Source organism: Helianthus annuus, chromosome 9 (assembly GCF_002127325.2).
Source record: "Helianthus annuus cultivar XRQ/B chromosome 9, HanXRQr2.0-SUNRISE, whole genome shotgun sequence".
Taxonomy (NCBI): Eukaryota; Viridiplantae; Streptophyta; class Magnoliopsida; order Asterales; family Asteraceae; genus Helianthus; species Helianthus annuus.
This window is the reverse complement of record NC_035441.2, coordinates 51504639-51523899: the sequence shown is the minus strand read 5'-3', so window position 1 is coordinate 51523899 and position 19261 is coordinate 51504639. Positions and strand designations below refer to the sequence as shown.

At 36.7% G+C, this 19261-nt stretch overlaps 1 protein-coding gene across 1 annotated transcript; it reads left to right on the top strand.

The window, feature by feature from the left end:
- Positions 1–13323: 13323 nt before the first annotated feature.
- On the top strand, positions 13324–18917 carry LOC110877621 (patatin-like protein 2). Its single transcript, XM_022125779.2, has 7 exons — positions 13324–14476; positions 15172–15356; positions 15895–16069; positions 16706–16864; positions 17352–17657; positions 18320–18492; positions 18589–18917. Exons 1-7 carry the CDS (start codon positions 14354–14356, stop codon positions 18662–18664), a joined length of 1197 nt encoding a protein of 398 aa, XP_021981471.1. The 5' UTR covers positions 13324–14353; the 3' UTR covers positions 18665–18917.
- The last annotated feature ends 344 nt before the right edge of the window (positions 18918–19261 follow it).

Here is a 19261-nt window from a genome sequence, read left to right as displayed (position 1 = left end):
TTTGTTTTGATACCAAATCAGTAGGTTAAACATGTCTTGACATGTTTAACTCGTCACTAATAGTTTAGTGCTTGTTTAGGGTCGTAAGGTAAGCGGTCTAAACAACCGCTTAGACTTTCGAACCCAACCCGTTTGGTCGATCTTTGGGATCCGACCAAGCTTAGTAGTGATCATAGTTGCATAGGGAACAACCTCAGAGGTTATACCTTATGATCACATAGGATTGGTTAGTCATATGCTAGTTAGCTTGTATGCCCATAGGAAATGACCAAAATACCCTTTTGAAGCATAAATCCGTATTTTGACTATGTGAACATATTTTTGACATGTAAACTGATTTAGTAACATGTTTAGGGATAATTGGGCATGTAAGACTTGGCATAGCACATAGTTAAGCATCCGAACCTAGTTTTACGCTAATGACGCCTTATAGTAGCTTATGTTACCATAATGTGTTGAAACGGGTCAAAAGAACTTAGGTAAACTTTCCAATCAAAATGTAGGGCCTATTAAATCATACCATATGAGTTCAATTACTCATTTGATTTATAGAACCTCATTCTATCCTATCTCCCGATTTAGGAGCCGATTATTAACATAGTTACCTATACTAGGTGCCGTTTGATTCTGTGATACTTGGAGCTTAAAATTGGTCTTATTCTCAAGACTAATTAGCAATCCCAAGTGAGTACATAGTTCCCCTCTTTTACCGTTTTCAAATACTTTGGGGTGATACACATGCACATACATGTTACTTTTGTGCATTTCATGCTTTTATGACATAAACATGCTAGTTTCACCTAGTACGCTTATAGTACATGCTTTCAATTATGTTTTGCTATGTATGTTAAGCATGCTAGCACATTGATTTATTACACATTTGTTTCATATGTTTACTTAGCATATGTACACATTGTTTTACATGATATTTCTGCTATGTATGTTTACTGAGCATGCTAGCACATCGTTTTACATGAACATTTCTACTAGGCATGTTTACTTAGCATTCCTAGTATATGGTTTTCACATGCTACATTGGTTATGACATTTGGTGTGTTTAATCAAGACAATAATGCATTCATTAACATTGATCACGCCGCTCGGACTTATGTAATGGTACCATAGGAATTGACAAGTCCCGTTTCCGACTTCCTAGGTTTGTTTGGAAGTTGGGAATGACAGAATCCGACTACATAATTTAGATAAACCTTTAATTCGTTTAAGGGTTTGTCGCCACAGTCGCAAGGCTTGAATGTATGCGATTAACATCCCTGCATAAATGTTTGTAATCATAAAGCATTGTTTTTCTGCAAAGCATAACATTTGATTTAAACTTAGGTTTATTCAAAAACCTTGTTTTGTACATTTTACTATGGGGTTGAGTAATTACTTGTTATTCACCATACATGACATTTGTTTCACATTGACATCATTACATAGTTTAAGTAGATGATTTCCTACTTGCTATGCATTTCGTTGGTTATACATGATACATGATACACATGACATTATACATGGTTTATACATAAACATTTTGACATTTAACATGACATTTTGGTTGGTTATTGATAAGTGACTTATGTAACGGGGCTATGTGTTATATGATAAAAGCATGGTGGATACGCCGCTGGTACTTCCTATATATAAGTGCTTTTATCATATCATACATTGTTGCGTTTTCTAAATCACTTGGGACAAGACATGAAACATTTTATACAAGAACGTGACATTGTTTTACAAAGTACACATTTTATCCAAATTCACTTTCACTTGGTTATTCATTTAACCATGCATTGTCCTTTCATTATCATTTGATTTTCATATCGATTTTTACATGGTTTTACAAAAGAAAACATTTTACAAGGTTCATGACTACATTTTATTAAACACTTCATTCAAATACAAGTCATGAATCTGCATAAACAAAACCTATGTATCTCACAGGCATTTTTATGCTGACGTACCTATTTTTACATGTGTTTTCAGGTGCTAATGCATGATGGTGTTTGTGCTTCACTTAGGCGGACTCGGGCCTTAGTGACTTAAAAGACAGTTAATTATGTTATTTTAGTTTGAACTTAAAGACAATGTAAACTCTTTATTCAATAATACATAACTTAAATTGCCATGGTTGTTGAAACAATAATTCTGTCGCAATTCACTCCCCGGCGTTTCCGCCGCGGTTTTCGTTGTTTTGACGCGGCCGGGGTGTGACAGAAGAGTTGGTATCAGAGCCAATGGTTATAGGGAATTAGGTTATTAGCAATGCTTTGACCTAGACTATAACTTTCTAGGACCCTAACACAAGTTTACTTGTGTTTAGATCTTAAAACAATACCCGTCACCTATCCTTAGGTGATTACCAAAACATGAACACAATTTTCCAAAATGATTTTGAAATCAATCATCTATCTTTAGATGATTTCTTTTGGTCTTGTACCTTCCAAATTTTCAAAATCTCGTCAAAGTTTGGGTCTAAATAATGTGAACACGTGCAAACTGGAAGAGTGAATGCCTGTACCCTGAGTTTTCTATCTAAGGCTAGAGTGTTCGTATAAATCCACAATATCGGACCAGTCACTCTTACCTGGGAACTCTTGGGGTGAATGTTCACTTATAGGCGAGCATGTCTTCGCGATACATTATTATGACTCATTTACTTTGATTTGTCACTGTGTGTCGTTTGTTTGCTTTGTGGTAACGAACAAATGACCACCATCAACCACAAGTGCAATACCTCATTTGCACAAATTGTGGCAAGTCTGGTCATCTTGCAAATACCTGCCGTTTTGCTCCTAATCAGAATCAGGCAACTCAAAACCAAGCTGTGCAAAACCCTGCCCAGAATCCTGCATGACCTCATTTTCCGCCTAGTTCGTGTTAAATTGTGGGGATCTGACCCACTACAGGAACAACTGCCCGAGGTTGGCAAACGCAAATCAGGCACAGGCTCGTGGTAGCGCTTTTAACCTGAATGCAAACGAGGCGTGTGCGGATAACGAAGTGGTGAACGGTACGTTCCTTGTTAACAACCATCCTGCTTCTGTTCTATTTGATTCGGGTGCCGATAAGAGTTTTGTGTCCTTAGCATTTGAGCCTTTGCTTGCGATGACTAAAACGAAACTAGGAAAGCCCTTGACAGTAGAAGTAGCTAGTGGTGAACCCGTTGTACTCGACTCGGTTCTTCGAAATTGCCAGTTGAATCTCAATAACCATCTTTTCCCTATTGACCTCACACCGATGCAACTCGGGAGTTTTGATATTATAGTAGGAATGGATTGGTTATCCAAGTACCATGCTGAGGTGGTATGTTTTGAGAAGTTGGTCCGTATACCACTTTCGACTGGTAAGATCTTAGAAGTTCGTGGGGAGAAACCCGTCAGTGGTCTTAAACTTATGTCTTGTACCCAAGCTCGCAAATACCTGCGAAAGAAATATGTTGCTTTCTTGGCACATGTCGTAGAGGATAAAGGAAAGGGTAAGACTATCCAAGATATCCCTGTTGTTCGGGATTATCCTGAGGTATTTCCTGAAGAATTACCTGGTTTACCCCCTGTGCACCAAGTTGAGTTCCGCATCGATCTCGTGCCTGGTGCAAATCCTATTGCTAAATCACCTTATCGTCTTGCACCGTCTGAGATGCAAGAGTTATCTAAGCAGCTTCAGGAGCTTTCTGACAAAGGATTCATCCGTCCAAGCTTTTCCCCTTGGGGCGCTCCTGTCCTATTCGTGAAAAAGAAAGATGGATCTTTTAGGATGTGTATCGATTACCGTGAGCTTAACAAGCTTACCATCAAGAATCGATATCCCCTACCTCGCATTGATGATCTCTTTGATCAGCTACAGGGTGCTACTTGCTTTTTGAAGATTGATCTATGTTCTGGGTATCATCAACTTCGAGTTCTCGAAGAAGATATTCCCAAGACAGCTTTTCACACCAGATATGGTCATTATGAGTTCACTGTTATGCCTTTAGGTTTAACTAATGCTCCTGCTGTTTTCATGGACTTGATGAATAGGATTTGTAAGCCTTATTTGGACAAGTTCATCATTGTTTTCATTGATGATATTTTGATCTATTCTAAGACTCGAGCTGATCATGAATAGCATCTTCGTCTTACGATGGAGCTTCTAAAGAAAGAACAGCTTTTCGCCAAATTCTCCAAGTGTGATTCTGGCTTAAGGAAGTTCAATTTTTGGGGCACATCGTCAACGAACAAGGTATACATGTAGATCCCGCCAAAATCAGTACGATTAAGGATTGGGATACTCCTACTACTCCTACCGAGGTTCATTCATTTCTTGGTCTAGCGGGTTATTACCGCCGTTTCATTGAAAATTTCTCCAAGATTGCGGTTCTTTAACTCAGAAAAGCAGACCTTTTGAGTGGGGACCTAAACAGGAAGAAGCTTTCCAGACCTTGAAATAGAAGCTCTGCGATGCGCCTATTCTATCTTTGCCCGAGGGTAACAACGATTTTTTCGTGTACTGTGATGCATCCAACTTAGGTCTTGGCTGTGTTCTTATGCAAAGAAACAAAGTTATAGCCTATGCATCAAGACAACTAAAAGTGCACGAGAAAAACTACACAACTCATGATCTTGAGTTAGGTGCAGTAGTCTTTGCTCTCAAAATCTGGAGACACTACCTCTACGGTACAAAGTGTGTAGTGTTTACTGACCACAAAAGTCTCCAGCATATCTTCAATCAGAAAGAACTTAACATGAGGCAACGACGTTGGGTTGAACTCCTAAACGACTACGATTGCGAAATTCGCTACCATCCTGGTAAGGCGAATGTCGTGGCTGACGCATTGAGTCGTAAGGAACATGTCAAGCTTCACTGTGTTCAGGTTCGATCTGACATTCAAACCCGCATAGTTCAGGCTCAACATACTTGTGTTACACAAGACTTGATGGGTAAAGAGTTACCGTGTCATACTAATCCTGAGCTTGAACTGAAAGACTTTGGGATTTTCTATTTCATGGGCCGTTTGTGGGTCCCAAGTATAACAATCTTCGTACCTTGCTAATGGATGAAGCTCACAAGTCTCGTTATTCTATTCATCCTGGTGCAGACAAAATGTATAAGGACCTTCGAACCCAGTATTGGTGGCCGGGTATGAAGAAAGACATTGCCTTATACGTTTCAAAATGCCTTACTTGTCTTAAGGTTAAGGCAGAACACCAACATCCCTCTGGATTATTGGAGCAACCAGAGATTCCGGTTTGGAAATGAGAAAACATTTCAATGGATCTCATTACCAAGTTACCGCGCACTAAAAGAGGTCATGATGCCATTTGGGTTATTGTTGATCGTCTAACAAAGTCAGCACATTTCTTGCCGATCCGTGAGGATCTATCTGCTGACAAGTTGGCCAAAATCTATGTTGATGAGATTGTATCTCAACATGGTGTTCCTTTGAACATTATATCTGACAGATATGCTCGATTCTCGTCTCGCTTTTGGAGAACCATGCAATCTGCCATGGGAACCCAACTTCATTTGAGCTCAGCGTACCATCCGCAGACAGATGGTCAATCTGAGAGAACAATCCAGACCCTGGAGGATATGCTTAGAGCTTGTGTGATCGATTTTGGTGGTAGTTGGGATTCGCATCTACCATTGATCGAATTCTCCTACAATAATAGTTATCACTCTAGCATCAATATGGCTCCTTTCGAAGCTTTATACGGTCAAAAATGTCATTCACCGGTCTGCTGGAATGAGATAGGTGAAGCTCAGCTTACTGGACCTGAACTCATTCTAGAGACTACAGATAAGGTCAAGAAGATTCGTGATAACCTTCAGACAGCTAGAAGCCGTCAAAAGAGTTACGCGGATCGACGACACAAGCCCTTAGAATTCCAAGGTTGTGATCACGTCCTACTCAAGGTATCCCCTTGGAAAGGTGTGATTAGATTTGGGAAGAAAGGAAAACTTGCACCACGCTATGTTGGACCATTCAAGATCGTTGAAAGAATCGGAAAAGTAGCCTACAGATTAGAGCTACCTCCTGAACTTGGAAATGTTCATCCAATGTTCCACGTGTCCAATCTCAGAAAGTGTTTAGCTGATGAGAACCTCCACATACCACTTGATGAAATTCGTGTTGATAACACGATACACTTCGTTGAGAAACCGGTGGAGATAGTGGACCGTACATTCAGGCAGTTGAAGAACAAGCGGATTCGGTTGGTCAAAGTTCGCTGGGAATCTAAACGTGGCCCAGATTTACTTGGGAACGTGAAGATCAGATGAAATCGAAATATCCGCATCTATTCTCACAAGTTTCCTCTAAATAAATTTCGGGACGAAATTTCCTGAAGTAGGGGAGACTGTGACATTTGTGCTTGCGATGTCATTGTACAGACTCTGAACAATACAATATTAATAAAACAGTGTGTTTTCATCCCAATATTTGTCATTTATGTTTGATTTTATGCACGTGTTGATTTTTGATCAATTTTGAACTCTATATCGCTTTCTAGAGAGTTATACGCAAACTGATGCGTAATCGCAGTCAGTTTATCGCGACAAACACTCCGGAACAGCAACATAAACTTAACATACCTTAAATAACCTTTACATAACTTAGAAATAAGTTTTAAAGGCTTTGGTATGGCAAAAACAAGTTTATTCGCTCTCAGGGACTATTTGCGTCAACTTGCAAAAGTTTGTCGTTTCGTAAAGAAACGTACAGTCTGAAACTTGATCATAAGTTAAACATACCATATATAACCTAAACATGGCTTAGAAATAAGTTTTGATGGGTTCGGTGTGCGAAAACATGCTTATATGATCTTACAGGGGCTAAAAGTGTCAAAAACGGCGTAAGTTTGCATTTTCGCGCATATCTTGCGTTCTGGCCACATCTGGACATCCAAAATTTTTGTACACACTAAAATATTTTTATTTTAGTGTTTGGGACGCGAAAACGCCATTCGTCACGCATTTTGGATCGTACACACGTCCGTTTGAGTTTCGTCGTAATTTAACGAACAACGCGACCGTACGACCAACGACCAAACGAGCCGACATCCGAGAGTTTTCCATGCATATTCTGAGTCTCTAAACTTTATTGACCTTGTAGAGCCTTGAAAATGGCTTAACGGGTGTCAAAAGTGCCAAAAATGGACTCAAATGCATGCAGGGACCTAAACTGTCATTTTTCAAACTTTTGCTGATCTGGGGACCTCAGGCGGGGCGCGTAAACCTACCCCTGTACCTTACGCGGGCCGTGTAAAGTCCCCAGCGACCAGAAAGTTGATTTCAGCATTCTGTTTGATCTCCAAGGGCTGTTTATGCCAATTTTTGGAATGTTAAGCAAGTTTAAGTGATCACCAAGCCTACTAATCAGCTCCTAACACATGGATGGCCATGATTTAATGCTTGTTGGCCACACAAAACTTGGCATAATCTTGTAGCTTTGCTACAACTATAAATAGCCAAGCTCTCTTCCATTCTCCTTGCTCATTCCTCATTCTTCTCCTCTCATATCTGCTTTGGAGCTCTCTCAACTGAGTTTGGGACTTGTCTTCTTTGTAGAAAAGATAGCAAGGACTTGGGTGAGCACTCTTTCATTCTTTTATTTGCTTTCTAGTTTAATTAGTCAAACAAGTGTTTGACTTTCAGTTTGACCAGTCTTTGGTCAACGCAAAGTTCGGTTGAACTTTGCAACGTGATTGTAATCACGTTGGTTATAATCCTTAGTGATTATACCCGATGATTACCGCGTTAACTAGGTGTAGTGTCGAGTCAAAGTTTCGGTCAAAATGCGTTTTAGCACGCATTTTGCAACGGAACTACTTTAGGGTATCAAAACACTTTGTTTTGATACTAAATCAGTAGGTTAAACATGTCTTGACATGTTTAACTCGTCACTAATAGTTTAGTACTTCTTTAGGGTCGTAAGGTAAGCGGTCTAAACAACCGCTTAGACTTTCGAACCCGACCCGTTTGGTCGATCTTTGGGATCCAACCAAGCTTAGTAGTGATCATAGTTGCACAGGGAATAACCTCAGAGGTTATACCTTATGATCACATAGGATTGGTTAGTCATATGCTAGTTAGCTTGTATGCCCATAGGAAATGACCAAAATACCCTTTTGAAGCATAAATCCGTATTTTGACTATGTGAACATATTTTTGACATGTAAACTGATTTAGTAACATGTTTAGGGATAATTGGGCATGTAAGACTTGGCATAGCACATAGTTAAGCATCCGAACCTAGTTTTACGCTAACGATGCCTTATAGTAGCTTATGTTACCATAATGTGTCGAAACGGGTCAAAAGAACTTAGGTAAACTTTCCAATCAGAATGTAGGGCCTATTAAATCATACCATATGAGTTCAATTACTCATTTGATTTATAGAACCTCATTCTATCCTATCTCCCGATTTAGGAGCCGATTATTAACATAGTTACCTATACTAGGTGCCGTTTGATTCTGTGATACTTGGAGCTTAAAATTGGTCTTATTCTCAAGACTAATTAGCAATCCCAAGTGAGTACATAGTTCCCCTCTTTTACCGTTTTCAAATACTTTGGGGTGATACACATGCACATACGTGTTACTTTTGTGCATTTCATGCTTTTATGACATAAACATGCTAGTTTCACCTAGTACGCTTATAGTACATGCTTTCAATTAAGTTTTGCTATGTATGTTAAGCATGCTAGCACATTGATTTATTACACATTTGTTTCATATGTTTACTTAGCATATGTACACATTGTTTTACATGATATTTCTGCTATGTATGTTTACTGAGCATGCTAGCACATCGTTTTACATGAACATTTCTACTAGGCATGTTTACTTAGCATTCCTAGTATATGGTTTTCACATGCTACATTGGTTATGACATTTGGTGTGTTTAATCGAGACAATAATGCATTCATTAACATTGATCACGCCGCTCGGACTTATGTAATGGTACCATAGGAATTGACAACTCCCGTTTCCGACTTCCTAGGTTTGTTTGGAAGTTGGGAATGACAGAATCCGACTACATAATTTAGATAAACCTTTAATTCGTTTAAGGGTTTGTCGCCACAGTCGCAAGGCTTGAATGTATGCAATTAACATCCCTGCATAAATGTTTGTAATCATAAAGCATTGTTTTTCTGCAAAGCATAACATTTGATTTAAACTTAGGTTTATTCAAAAACCTTGTTTTGTACATTTTACTATGGGGTTGAGTAATTACTTGTTATTCACCATACATGACATTTGTTTCACATTGACATCATTACATAGTTTAAGTAGATGATTTCCTACTTGTTATGCATTTCATTGGTTATACATGATACATGATACACATGACATTATACATGGTTTATACATAAACATTTTGACATTTAACATGACATTTTGGTTGGTTATTGATAAGTGACTTATGTAACGGGGCTATGTGTTATATGATAAAAGCATGGTGGATACGCCGCTGGTACTTCCTATATATAAGTGCTTTTATCATATCACACATTGTTGCGTTATCTAAATCACTTGGGACAAGACATGAAACATTTTATACAAGAACATGACATTGTTGTACAAAGTACACATTTTATCCAAATTCACTTTCACTTGGTTATTCATTTAACCATGCATTGTCCTTTCATTATCATTTGATTTTCATATTGATTTTTACATGGTTTTACAAAAGAAAACATTTTACAAGGTTCATGACTACATTTTATTAAACACTTCTTCAAATACAAGTCATGAATCTGCATAAACAAAACCTATGTATCTCACAGGCATTTTTATGCTGACGTACCTATTTTTACATGTGTTTTCAGGTGCTAATGCATGATGGTGTTTGTGCTTCACTTAGGCGGACTCGGACCTTAGTGACTTAAAAGACATGTAATTATGTTATTTTAGTTTGAACTTAAAGACAATGTAAACTCTTTATTCAATAATACATAACTTAAATTGCCATGGTTGTTGAAACAATAATTCTGTCGCAATTCACTCCCCGGCGTTTCCACCGCGGTTTTCGTTGTTTTGACGCGGCCGGGGTGTGACAGTAGCTTACGGTGGCTACCGTAAGGTACGGTAGTGCCCAACCATTTTGTTGAGTTTAGCATATTTTAGTTAATCGAATCCGTTTCCGAGCGTAGTTTTCGATTATGCTAATTCCTAAGAACCCTATTACTAATATTTATTAATATTTTCAGCTTTTAGGATGATGCTAGCAAGTGGATGATGATCAAGCCAATGCTACCGAACCGAACACAATCAAGATCTTGTCCCGCAACTTTTGATATTACTTGTAGTTAGTAGAAACTTATGTAATCGAAGGAATACTATGGTATCCTAATTTTGTTTTGAAACGTTTGTTAAACTAGTAATTATTAAGCTAAATGTCAATGTAAATATTTTGTCTTAACGTTATAAAGAATAGTTCTACTAAGTTGGTAAAACTTATATTTTAAGAACGAGTGTTACAAATGTCAAGTGTGGTACACCTTCAAGGTTTTGTACGCTGATTTAACAATCAGAGACAACCCGTGGGTTAAGTCTAGTGCGAACAACCAAGGCGTTTTTAGTCAGTATTAAACAAACTTACTGTTCGGCTTCTAAGTCCAACTTTGAAGACCAAAACAAAAAAGCTTTATGAGTTTTAGCACATAATATGAAAGTAATCAACAACTGTTTTCAACCAAAGTCGCTCATTTGAAGATGAAAACAAAAATAAAATATGTTTTAAAACACAAACTGGGTGAAATAAAATTGGTTTGAATCACAAACAGAACGGTTTTGAATACACAAACGGTGTTTTAAAATTTGTTTTAAGATTGTAGGAACCGTTCGTGTATAAATAAAATAAAAAATTTATTAAACGATTACAATACATAAATTAAAGACAGCAGGAGATTACAGAACTATTATAACTGAAATAAACAAAATACAGGAACAAAAGATGAAACAGAAATGAAAAGTGGATGAGGGTTATGTCTAACACAGGGCCTTTAAAACAAATTCCCAGTCTCCCAAGAGAACTCGTTTTGTTTCCCAGGATACAATAGCAGGAGCAGTAGTATTGCCGGAGCTGGCTCGAGGACCCGAAGAATACCTTGAAAAAAAAGTAAGAAAACGATCAGAAATCTGCAGAGGGAAGTTTGCATAAGTTGTTGATGTTGCTGGTGTCATTCTGCAGTAGATGTGATGCTGTATTTATACAGCATATGAGATGAAACAGAAAAAACCTAATTAAATGAGAGAATTAAATTGCATTAAACGTCTTCAATGCACTTTAATTCATCATTCAATTCTTAGTTAAAACCGTTTACTTGTCTGTTTCAAATGCTGAAGTGAAACTGCTCTGTCATTAAAGTCTGAAAGCTTCTGCCGCACGCGCTGGACAGAAAGTCTGGTGCGCGTGCGCTATTTTGGGTCACTTTCATGTGCGTGCGCATGTATGACACTCCAATGCGCGTGCGCCATATTGACTCACTTTCGTGCGCGGTCATCCAAGGCTACACCACCCATGCACACACACGCCACGTCACCAGTGAACCTATACGATCACGCCACACAGTCGCGTTGTATTGGCTCACTTTGGTGAGCTGCGCGGTAAAAAAAATACAAAGTGTAAAGTGCGCCATCAAAGCGCCACATTGCGCCCATGACCTATGCCACACGCACAAGCCGGGGTGCTCTGCACGCTTCGCGAGTACAGTAGTGTGTGCTTCCATGAAACAATAAGGGAAAGTGTTCCCACTCAAATATCTCTTTAAGTTTCATCTCTCCTCCTATGTGGGACAATGTGCCACTTTCCCATTATTTCAGCATTCAATGTTTCAAACACCAAACTTTGAGAATCGATATCTCATTCATCTTAGCTCCGTTTTAGACGTGGTTTAGATCATTACGAAGCTCTTCCAACATAGAACACAAACCCACAAATAAATATATGAAATCCCCTTCGTTTCTTATATTTATTTCTAGTCCAAAATTAGAAAAAAATAGATTTCCTATATTTATGAAAATTGATATTTTCACAAAATTTGAGTCAACAATTGATAAATGGGTTGAGCCATGCCTTGCATCGGTGGATAACTAAAGAGAAGAAAGAAAACCATCACCTTTTTTAGTCAAAAGTTTTCTACATACCATATTAAAAAGATACATGTAGTATCAATATCAGTAAACTATTTATCCATTGCGCGTCTCTATCCTACTATGATGTTAACAAATAAGAGTATTGGAAGTATCAAAGGGATCACGCCGAAGCTAAATCAAATGAGAAATAAGATCTTTTATCATTAGCTTATAACTTTGAAACACCGGTGATAAAAAAATCTTGATAATGTATATGTTATTTTGCCAAGTGCTAATCAAATCCCTTCAAAGTTAAAAGAAAAAAAAAATCTCACTATTCACTATAAATTAAACTATTTCTTTTGAAGTATAATATCAAAACTTGTTATAATTATATTGATATGCAATATTTTCAGATAACATAACTTGTTTTCTCAGGAAACAAAAATATTTTATTAAAAGAACTAATAGAACTCCGTTCCTAATAAAAAATAATTAAGTTAGGCTATGTGGTATGGTGATGACCCATCCTTGGAGGATGATTCTCCACGTAAGCGCCACGTAGATCGGGTGTGAGGATGAGACAAAAAGGATAGAGGTAAGGAAATGGAGGGTGAGCCTAAAATATATATGTATATATTGTATGTATAGGTGTGTGAGTATGTTTTGTCTTTTTTGTGGGTCGGCTCAATCGTCCAAAGGTAGACGCGCAGGACGACATTGGGAGGGGGGGGGGGGGCGAAATGGTCTAGCCGGCGGCGCTGATCCTCGACTATCCAAGGCCGAAGCCCACACCGGGCAGCCTTATATTAATAGTGTCCGGCTTTGTCTTGTTACGTACCCGTGTTATATTAGTAAAGAGACCAGTTGTACAATTAGAAAATAAATCATACTTGAGTTAAGTAAGATTGTGCATTGCAGCGGGCTTTCCCTTGTTTTTCATGATAAATTGCGTATTTTAACCGGATCATATTATCTCATGTTTTGGAAGAAAAACACCATATATCCTTGGTTGTGTATAGATAATACCACATGGGTCTGTCAATTTCAAACCTCTTGTGGGTGCTATAAAGAAAACGTTATGGAAACCTCTTGTGGGTCTGTCAACTTCATCATGCATGCCTTTAGTGGTACGTTGGGGCCGACTTCAGTGATATTTTCATCTTAATTAATATAGATAGCGTGAAGCACATAAGAACCTAGTAGCGAGCTATCAATGATTTTAGATAATGATTCCATCCAACCATATTTTGGGAGTGGTGTAGAGTGGTAAGAGAAAAGATTTAATGTTCTAGATGACACAGGTTTGATTCTTGTTCTCCTCGTTAGTTTTTGCAGCACTTGACAATGATAGGAGACTAAGTGGGGATCGCTAGTTTGATTCTTGAACTGAGCGAGTTAGTAGCCCATTTAAAGATTTTGTTTCCGTTAAATAAAGTATTATTATTTGACATGGATTTCCATACTTTATGCCGGCTACATCAATTCTTTTTAATTTCCTCATCTTCAAAAAAGCATCCAATAATGGCTTCTCTTTTTTCTTGATTTTGATGTGGGTTATATGCAACGAGATTCATGAAATAATCTTCGTAGTGATAAGTAAATGATTACTTAATTTCTAGGACAGGTGTTACATTTGAATTTTGCTTCTACTTATTTTTATCATGGTATTTTAAAAGCTATTTATTAGGATAGGTTATAATTTGATATTGTTAGTTAACATGGTATTAACGAGATTTCATGAGGTTAACGACAACGTGTTCTTGATCATCGTTAAAAAAATCATATTTCACGAAATATTAATAAATACTAAAATATTCTGTTTAGCAGAGTCAAATAGATTATTGTAGGTATCTTAGAATAAATCCGGCTTACACCTCTTCACGAAGCCTTATGTTGGAATTTGGGACCGACAACTGGACCAAATCTCCAATAAGTCTACATATAATCGACAACGTTTGTGACATGATGCGGCTCATCGAGAATTTTCCGTCCACCGTTTATAGGCCTCGTGACCCTGCTAGTAACCCGACTTATAGTATTTTTATGTCTGGGGTATTTGTCAAACTGTACAATAAGACACTTTTACATAATAAAATTTGACAAAAACTAACACAAATATGTGCCATTTTCTTATTTCATCATATATATAGTTGTTGTATGTGAAAACATAATTTCCTTACCAACCAAAGTAAATAAAGCTTCTTTTAGAAAGCGACAAAAGGTCAGAAAACTAGGCCATGAGCCTACAAATAGTGAGGCCAGCAAGTAGACTCACCAGTTGCAAAATCATATGGAGAGAACAAAGTCAATCCCAGCTTCTGGGAAACTGATAACGGTTCTTAGCATCGATGGTGGAGGAATTAGAGGTCTCATCCCAGCTACTATTCTCGACTTTCTTGAAACTCAGCTTAAGGTATAACAATCTTCTGTCACTTTATATTTCGTTTTAAAGTTTATGATTTACAATTTGTCAGTGGTGAAAGGCTAGGGGAGTAAACGAGCTGAACCGAGCTCGTTTACATTAGAGCTCGAGCTTTGTGGATAGTTTTTTAAACTCGAGTATGACTCGTTAATTATTTATTTAAATTATATACATCTTTTATTATTCTTTTGTGTATCTTAATTCATTTTTTATATATAGCATAATATATATTATTTAGTTATTTTTATTGTAACTTAACATGTGATAATTATTATACAAATATATATAATTAACATATGAAATAAAAAATTATAAAAATAAAACGCTCCTTAGTCCTTAGGCTCGTGAGCCACCTCAAGCTCGATAAGTGAAACCCAGGTTCATCCTTTTTTATTTAATAAGAGGCTTAATCTCATTTAAGCTCGGCTCTGTTCGAGCTTTTAGCAAGTCGGTCTTGAGAAGCTCACAAGTAGTTTGGCTTGGTGAAACTCATTCGCTTTATATTGTAAAAATTTTAGACCATGAAACCATAGCGAAACCAAAGTTTGGCTTCATTCTGATTTTTCTAAGATTGCTTTTGGTTTACAATGTTTGAAAACATTACTAACTGTTTAAGATTTGATTAAGCAACCATTAAAACTTATAGCGTTGAGCATCACAATATTTATTTATGATTTATTTTTCAGGAACTAGCAAATGATGAGGGTGCAAGAATAGCAGACTATTTTGATGTAATTGCTGGGACAAGCACCGGTGGTCTCATAACTGCCATGTTAACGGCTCCAGATGAAAACAAGCGACCTTTGTTTTCGGCTAAAGAAATCAAAGACTTCTACCATCGAAAGAGCCACAAGATCTTTCATCAAGATTGGTAATATACATACACACACACATTTAAAACTATTTAAATCTTTACCGAAGTTACTATTAAAACTTGATTTAAAGGGTGGATATGGAATTTAGACAAGAATTGGCTATTGTGATGACTAGCAAAAGTCGTCGCAAATAGTTTTCCGACGGAACTCTTTTGCAACGGGTATTAGCAACCTTGTATATTCTGTCGCAGTAATCTCTTATTTTGCGATAACTCGTTGGTCCTGGAGTTGCAATGAAATTTAAATTCGTTGCTATTTTACCATGGCCACATCTGTCGCAAGTCATTGACGATGAATTTTGACGGTTCCAAATTACAATTTTGTAATAGAAGAATAAAGTCGACTATAGTAAATAGATCGTGTTGAATTTCAACGATACATGGAACCCAAAATTTTATGTTATTCTTATCGACGACCCGACTTATTTTGGAGCCTAAAGTGATAAGAACCGTAATTATGAGGGTCTAAGGCGGCCGCCCATGATCTGTAAGATGAGAAATATTGACATGGTATATAATTTCTTGAAAAATTCAGGATGGTAACAAAGATAGTAAAGAACATATGTGGGCCATTGTATGATGGGAAGTACCTCCGCAGATGCATAAAGAAGAAGCTAAAAGACACCAGATTAGAACATACTTTAACTAATGTTGTCATTCCTACCTTCGACATCAAGAATCTCCAGCCAACAATCTTTTCCAGCTTTGAGGTTCTCACATTGGTTTTTTCTGATCCTAAAATGGTTCTCTTGTATTATATATATAGAAATAGAACATCAAAAATTATGTACAGGGGAAGATAAAATGAAAACCTAGGTGATTTAAGAAAACCAAGGAAACCCCATCTTCACTGTCCATTCATTTAATCAAGTATAAAAAAGTGTTTTTCTAGAATTTTAACATTCTAACAGAAAGTGTTTTCCAGAATTTTAACATTCTAACAAAAAGTGTTTTCCAGCATTTTGTTATGGACTGACACAAAAGTGTGTGTGTCTGTAAGTTCTGAAAATACTGACAATTGTAATAGTGGAGTTTCAAAAAATTTGAAAAAACTGCTATCAAAACTCATAAAATGGGTAATACGTGAAATTCATAAAAATGTAACACTGAAAAAATGTTACACATTCTCTCTCCTCACACAAAAAAATGTAAACAGATTCAGAAAAATGTAACTGTCAAAAAGTGTCACAGCGGCATGTTTTTGTCCACACATATGAGTTTCTTGACTTTCTTTAGCTAGAGCGGGATTTTCATTATATAATTCACCTGTATATAATGTGTGTGCACACACCTATATATGTAAACATTTACAAGTCCACCCATATGATATTTTCTAATTTTGGTAGGTAAAGGAAAAACCATATATGAATGCCCTACTATCAGATATATGCATCGCAACATCAGCAGCGCCAACTTATCTTCCACCGCATTACTTCAAAACCGCCGACGGGGAAAAGCAGCGTAAATTTCACCTCATCGATGGTGGCGTGGCAGCAAATAATCCGGTAACAATACATATAGATGTTGTATTTCGAAAATAGTAGTCCATTTTGCTTTACATATAAATTCCACCACTAAAAAACAGACCAACAAAAAAAAGCGTCAAATCATCTATCGTAAAAAAAAGAAAAAAAAAGCTTAAACTTTTATTGAATGTTAGTGATTCCTCATTATTATATATTTACTTTACAGAAATCATTGAATATTTTTTTACTTTTTATATTAAAAAAATAAGAAGAAAGTTTGTTGAGTTGGGTTCTATGTCCCTTGGGCTAGATGTAAGTAAGAAGGAGGTTTGTTAAGTTTTGCTTTCATCTCATCTTTCATGTATCCTACTCTACAAGTGGGATATTATAATTGTTTATTTTCAAAAATTTATTAGATATTTTTAATTTCATAAATATGTAAATATATTTTTATCAACTTTCTTTTATCAAATTCTCTTCATAAGAGTACTGAAGATGGTATTTTCATTCTCTTATCATTTAACAGACTCTGGTCGCAATGGCAGAAATTGCCAAACAACTTATTCACAAAAATCCTACCTTTGCCGAACCACAATCCCTCGACTATCATAGATATTTGGTCATATCTATAGGAACCGGTGAATGCAAACGTAAAACAAAATATTCAGCAAACAAGGCTTCAAAGTGGGGCGTATTTGGATGGTGGTTCAATGCCTGTGGCTCTACTCCCTTAGTTGATATTTTCACTCAAGCTAGTACCGACATGGTTGATTTCCATCTTTCTGTTGTCTTCAAAGGCCTTGATATCCAATCGAATTACCTACGCATCCAGGTTTGTAGAGTCGCTACACATCCAGGTTGTATATCATATAATCATATATCATATGATTATATGAAATAGTCATGTGTACAAAACTTGTTAGGAGAAACATAGAGTAGAAAGGAAGTAGATAAAATAATTAATTTGTGATAAAAAAATCATATAATCTTATATAATATACATTTTTTATTACCTTCTAATAATAAATGCATGGTTTTGATTAGAGTAAATTGCCTTTTTAGTCCCTGAGGTTTGGTCCAAATTTCCATTTTAGTCCAAATAGTTTTTTTCTCCTCTAGGTCCCTGACTTTTCCATTTTCTTGCCATTTTGATCACATTGTCTAACTCAGTCTAAAAATCTGGTTATAACCAGGGGTATTTTTGGCATAACTGTTGTGTAGTGATAACCAAGGGTAGTTTAAAACATAACTTATAAACCTCATAATAATTTAATGCCAAAAATAGCCTTGATTATAACCTGGTTTTTAGACTAAGTTAGGCAATGTGATCAAAATGGCAAGAAAAAGGAAAAGTCAGGGACCCAGAGGAGAAAAAAAACTATTTGGACTAAAATGACAATTTGGACAAAAACTCGGGGACTAAAATGGCAATTTACTCTTTTGATTACTCATAGTTATCACATTAATTATTTGTGGTTCTGGATTGAAACATAGGAGAATGCCTTAGAAAGAACATTGTCTTCACTGGACATATCTACGAAGGAAAATCTGGATTACTTGAGTGATGTTGGTAAACAGTTACTAGAAAAGCAAGTTTCAACAGTCAACTTGGAAACTGGCGATTTTGTCCCCTACAAGGATGAAACTAATGGACAAATGCTCATAGAGTATGTATTTGAATAAACCAGTATTTGATGAACTTTAATTATACGTATATTTCTAGTTGGTACATTACGGTAACTCGAATATTTTTCTTTGTGTAGATTTGCCAAGAAACTTATTAACGAGAAGTGCCTTCGTGATGGGTTACAGCCACCCTTCTCCATGGAGACAACTTGAAAAATTAGGCATTACATAAAGGATTTACAGTTTTAAGCAATGTTTATCATCTAGTGATAAACTGGTTATATGTTGCCACTATCTTACAGTGGTTATATGTTGCCACAACTTGAAAAAAATAGGCTAAGATTGCTAAATGAGACTTGACTACTCTGTGCTTTCCTAGAAATTGTATTGCATATTGGTTATATGTTACCACTATCTTAAAGAACTGTAAGATATCTTATCCCAAAAGTTGTTAAATTGTAGTTTACTGTAGTGTATTCTTTTCAGATTGGTGATTGAACCCCCCGTCCTATTAGTTTGCTGGACCGATCAGATAGTGTCCAAAAAAATTAAGAATTAATGCGTGTGTGTGTATATATAGTAACGGGATTCAAAGAAAACGGTAAAAAGTTTGAAAACGGTAAGAACAGATCTCAGGACGACACGTGTTCATGGCGTTAAATAATATACAGGGTATGATTCTCATTCCACGCTAATTTTTTAACATTACCTTATTTGTCAGCCCTTTTTTATTCCTTTTTGAACCAAAACTCCAAAATTTTCGTGTTAGCTGTTACCTCATCTCCAAGTCGACTTCTTAGTGGGATTACT

What these genes read in the sequence shown, in the direction of transcription:
- LOC110877621 (XM_022125779.2), top strand. Translation starts at nt 14,354, where the DNA reads ATGGAGAGAACAAAGTCAATCCCAGCTTCTGGGAAACTGATAACGGTT. An exon ending in AAGATCTTTCATCAAGATTG is followed by an intron (nt 15,357 to 15,894) that starts GTAATATACATA and finishes TGAAAAATTCAG; the next exon opens with GATGGTAACAAAGATAGTAA. An exon ending in CAATCTTTTCCAGCTTTGAG is followed by an intron (nt 16,070 to 16,705) that starts GTTCTCACATTG and finishes TAATTTTGGTAG; the next exon opens with GTAAAGGAAAAACCATATAT.